This window comes from Oncorhynchus gorbuscha, linkage group LG26 (genome assembly GCF_021184085.1).
Source record: "Oncorhynchus gorbuscha isolate QuinsamMale2020 ecotype Even-year linkage group LG26, OgorEven_v1.0, whole genome shotgun sequence".
In the NCBI taxonomy this organism is placed as follows: Eukaryota; Metazoa; Chordata; class Actinopteri; order Salmoniformes; family Salmonidae; genus Oncorhynchus; species Oncorhynchus gorbuscha.
Window position 1 is genome coordinate 27,499,635 of NC_060198.1, and position 4,883 is coordinate 27,504,517.

The 4,883-nt window shown below is 44.1% G+C and overlaps 1 protein-coding gene across 1 annotated transcript; it reads right to left on the reverse strand.

Moving 5' to 3' along the window:
* Positions 1–396: 396 nt before the first annotated feature.
* LOC124015914 (heat shock 70 kDa protein-like) lies at positions 397–3,789 on the reverse strand. The gene is made up of 2 exons (XM_046331396.1): positions 3,396–3,789; positions 397–2,517 (listed from the first exon to the last, which is right to left on the reverse strand). The coding sequence occupies exon 2, from the start codon at positions 2,492–2,494 to the stop codon at positions 560–562; it is 1,935 nt and encodes a 644-aa protein (XP_046187352.1). The 5' UTR covers positions 2,495–2,517; positions 3,396–3,789; the 3' UTR covers positions 397–559.
* Between the last annotated feature and the right edge of the window lie 1,094 nt (positions 3,790–4,883).

The following is a 4,883-nucleotide window of genomic DNA, read 5'->3' on the forward strand; positions in this document are numbered from 1 at the left end:
TGTATCATATCTGCAAAGTAGTTCAAATGCTGTCAGTTCCACTTTAAATACTTCAAAATCAGTCAAATATACAGTATTTGGTTCTTTGAGCTTGACACCAATAAGTACAAAGTAAGGAAAAATGTGACCTGTAATTGTTTTTTTTATATGTGCCAGAAATGTATTTGTGCCTCTTTTTCCAAGAAGGACCATAGTGATTGTATCAGATGTTATCGCAGAATAAACATTTGATAAGCTAAACATTGTGGCCATTAGGGTGTCTTCACTTGTTCTCTCAGGTGGTTTAGCCGTCTATCAAAGTTTTGTTTACAATATTTCATGGTATTGTGTAAAAAATGTGAATAATCAATGTGTTATGATGAGAAGGAATTCAAGAAAACAGCCAACAGACCTAGAAACATATTTAAATACATTTTATTTGCAATGTCCAGCAATGCAATATGGTATGAATCAACAGATGTACAGTGTGTTTTTACAAGTACAAAGTATTTCCTGAATAGTAAATTGTATGCAGTGATACTAATGCATTTTGAAAAGTCCTTTATAAAAATCCCTGACTTTAGTCAATCTCTTCAATGGTTGGGCCTTGGGAGCTGTCACCAGAGCTGGTCCGTGCCTGATCTCCACAGCAACCTGTGGGCATCCCTCCCTGCTGGTACAGCTTGGTAATGATAGGCTGGCATACTTTCTCCAGTTCCTTTAGCTGATGCTCATACTCCTCTTTGTCGCCCAGCTGGTTGTTCTCCAACCAGGAAATGGTCTGGTCGCACCTGTCCACCACTTTCTTTTTGTCCTCCTGGCTGATCTTGCCTTTCATGTTGTCGTCCTCCACGCTGCTCTTCATATTGAAGGTGTACGACTCCAGGGAGTTCTTGGCAGCTATCTTCTCCCTCTGTGCGTCATCCTCAGCTTTGTATTTGTCAGCGTCCTGCACCATCCTCTCAATATCCTCTTTGCTGAGCCGGCCCTTGTCGTTGGTGATGGTGATCTTGTTCTCTTTGCCCGTGCTCTTGTCCACCGCTGATACGTTCAGAATGCCGTTGGCGTCGATGTCAAAGGTCACCTCGATCTGAGGGACTCCTCGTGGGGCAGGGGGGATCCCAGAAAGCTCAAACTTCCCCAGGAGGTTGTTGTCCTTGGTCATGGCTCTCTCTCCCTCGTAGACCTGGATCATGACCCCGGGCTGGTTGTCGGAGTAGGTGGTGAAGGTCTGGGTCTGTTTGGATGGGATGGTGGTGTTGCGTTTGATCAGGGCGGTCATGACCCCTCCGGCGGTTTCGATGCCCAGGGACAGGGGAGCCACATCCAGCAGCAGAAGGTCCTGGACGTTCTCAGACTTGTCGCCAGACAAGATGGCCGCCTGGATGGCAGCGCCGTAGGCCACCGCCTCGTCTGGGTTGATGCTCTTGTTTAGCTCTCGGCCGTTGAAAAAGTCCTGCAGGAGCTTCTGGACCTTGGGGATCCGGGTGGAGCCTCCGACCAGGACGACGTCGTGAATTTGGGCCTTGTCCATCTTGGCATCCCCGAGGGCTTTCTCCACAGGCTCCAGGGTTCCCCTGAAGAGGTCGGAACACATTTCCTCAAAACGAGCCCTGGTGATGGAGGTGTAGAAGTCGATGCCCTCAAAAAGAGAGTCAATCTCAATGCTGGCCTGGGAGCTGGAGGACAGTGTTCTCTTGGCCCTCTCGCAGGCTGTCCTCAGCCTCCTCAGAGCCCGCTTGTTCTGGCTGATGTCCTTCTTGTGTTTCCTCTTGAACTCCTCCACAAAGTGACTGACCAGGCGGTTGTCAAAGTCCTCCCCTCCCAGGTGAGTGTCTCCAGCTGTGGCCTTCACCTCAAAGATCCCATCCTCGATGGTCAGGATGGACACGTCAAAGGTGCCCCCACCCAGGTCAAAAATCAGGACGTTGCGTTCCCTGGACATGCCTTTGTCCATGCCGTAGGCGATGGCTGCCGCCGTGGGCTCGTTGATGATCCTCAGCACATTCAGCCCAGCGATCACTCCAGCGTCCTTAGTGGCCTGTCTCTGTGAATCGTTGAAGTAGGCAGGGACTGTGATGACTGCATTGGACACCTTCTGGCCCAGGTAAGCCTCAGCGATCTCCCTCATCTTCACCAGGACCATGGAGGAGATCTCCTCTGGGTTGAAGGATTTGTTCTCACCTTTGTAATCGACCTGAACTTTAGGCTTTCCTCCGTCGCTGACCACCTTGAAGGGCCAGTGCTTCATGTCGGCTTGCACGACCTGATCGTTGAACTTTCGGCCAATCAGGCGTTTGGCGTCGAAAACGGTGTTGTTGGGGTTCATGGCCACCTGGTTCTTTGCTGCGTCTCCGATAAGTCTCTCAGTGTCTGTGAAGGCCACATAGCTGGGTGTGGTCCTGTTGCCCTGGTCGTTGGCGATGATCTCCACTTTGCCATGCTGGAACACCCCCACACAGGAGTAGGTGGTGCCCAGGTCAATGCCGATAGACGGGCCTTTAGCTGATGACATCTTGATGGTTTGGAGTTAGTTGCCTAGAAATGAATGAAATAGTATTTTAGAAATTGATATTATTCTACGAAAACCTAGGTGCAAGTAATGACAATCTGCACCAACAGAGATGTTAGCATAAATATACTTGAATAACAACCAGACCTGGGTTCAAATACATGCGTAATTAAGTATTTCTAATTCTTATTTTCTGTGTATTTGAGTGTTTTCAAATAATGTGGCCACTTCTATTTAAAGTATTTTCAAATAATTTTATTGTAATACTATTTTAACTATTTTCAAATACTTATCTCCAAATAAATTTCAAATACAACTTCGAACAAACAATCCTGGGTTCAAATGCATGGAATATTTAAATATTTTCATTTTAAAATACACTTGTCTGTGTATTTGAGTATTTTCAAATACATGGTAATACTTTCCAAATGTACTGGTATTTTAAAGTCCTTGAAAAACAATAATAAGCATTTGAACCCAGGTCTGAAAACAACACTGTTGTCAATGTTTGTGTTATATATCAGTGTTAGACACAATCATTTCTACTAATCTATTACAGAGAAACTATTTTCACAAACAGGCCTCCATTTTTTCTATGAACACTCCTGAATAATATTGTGTTATCTTCACAGAATTAGAGCAATGATGAACAAATAACTAATTACAATAAAATAATAATATGCTACAAAACAAATGTAGGCATAGTCTGTCCAATGAATATTATTATAATATTATATGTTTATAATATTATTACTTTATTAGTTAACCAAATATTCTGGCATAATGTTATAGCTAAATCAGCTATGTCCACACAACCAACATAGTATCATTGTTTATTCTATCAAGTTTATAACTGTCACAGCCATTATAAAAATAGGGTCCTGAATGAATTCCCTTTACTTACAGTTTATGAATGTAGAGGTCTGTTGAACGTATCTCTTCTCTTTTCTTGCTTTCTTTTCCCTTTAGTATTCTCGTTGAGTCGATGTTTGAATCTGAATGTACTGGTACTGAATGTACCAGAATATATACCATCCCCATTACCTAAAAAATAGCACTCATGATTTCTAGCCATTTCTCGAACTCTCCGACTACATTGCTCAAGAGTGCGCAGCATTCCTGTGCAATGACGCAGGCTGCGAGGCGTATGCAAATGAACGTTCTCGTTATTTCAGAGCGTTCGAGAGGCGCGGAGACCTGTCCAGAACGCACACACACAGCACACTAATAGTGAAACCATTATTTGTATTGATTAAAATGATCAAAAACCGTTAATGATTCAAATTTCAACACAAATGAAACAGCATCCGGTTCAATCTTATTCAGTCGACATTTCAGTCTATCGGCCACATTGCAGTTCCTCAACAGTTCACGAGATGTCAGTCTATACGTTGTTTTCTCACTAATTATTTTTCCACCTTTATTTAACCAGGTAGGCTAGTTGAGAACAGGTTCTCATTTGCAACTGCGACCTGGCCAAGATAAAGCATAGCAGTGTGAACAGACAACACAGAGTTACACATGGAGTAAACAATTAACAAGTCAATAACACAGTAGAAAAAAGGGGGAGTCTATATACAATGTGTGCAAAAGGCATGAGGAGGTAGGCGAATAATTACAATATTGCAGATTAACACTGGAGTGATAAATGATCAGATGATCATGTACAGGTAGAGATATTGGTGTGCAAAAGAGCAGAAAAGTAAATAAATAAAAACTGTGGGGATGAGGTAGGTGAAAATGGGTGGCCTATTTACCAATAGATTATGTACAGCTGCAGCGATCGGTTAGCTGCTCAGATAGCTGATGTTTGAAGTTGGTGAGGGAGATAAACGTCTCCAACTTCAATTCGTTCCAGTTACAGGCAGCAGAGTACTGGAATGAAAGGCGGCCGAATGAGGTGTTGGCTTTAGGGATGATCAGTGAGATACACCTGCTGGAGCGCGTGCTACGGATGGGTGTTGCCATCGTGACCAGTGAACTGAGATAAGGCGGAGCTTTACCTAGCATGGCCTTGTAGATGACCTGGAGCCAGTGGGTCTGGCGACGAATATGTAGCGAGGGCCAGCCAACTAGAGCATACAAGTCGCAGTGGTGGGTAGTATAAGGTGCTTTAGTGGCAAAACGGATGGCACTGTGATAAACTGCATCCAGTTTGCTGAGTAGAGTGTTGGAAGCAATTTTGTAGATGACATCGCCGAAGTCGAGGATCGGTAGGATAGTCAGTTTTACTAGGGTAAGCCTGGCAGCGTGTGTGAAGGAGGCTTTGTTGCGGAATAGAAAGACGACTCTTGATTTGATTTTCGATTGGAGATGTTTGATATGGGTCTGGAAGGAGAGTTTGCAGTCTAGCCAGACACCTAGGTACTTATAGGTGTCCACATATTCAAGA

Excerpts from the sequence above, each read along its gene's own strand:
- LOC124015914 (XM_046331396.1), bottom strand. The coding sequence starts at position 2,494 with ATGTCATCAGCTAAAGGCCCGTCTATCGGCATTGACCTGGGCACCACC.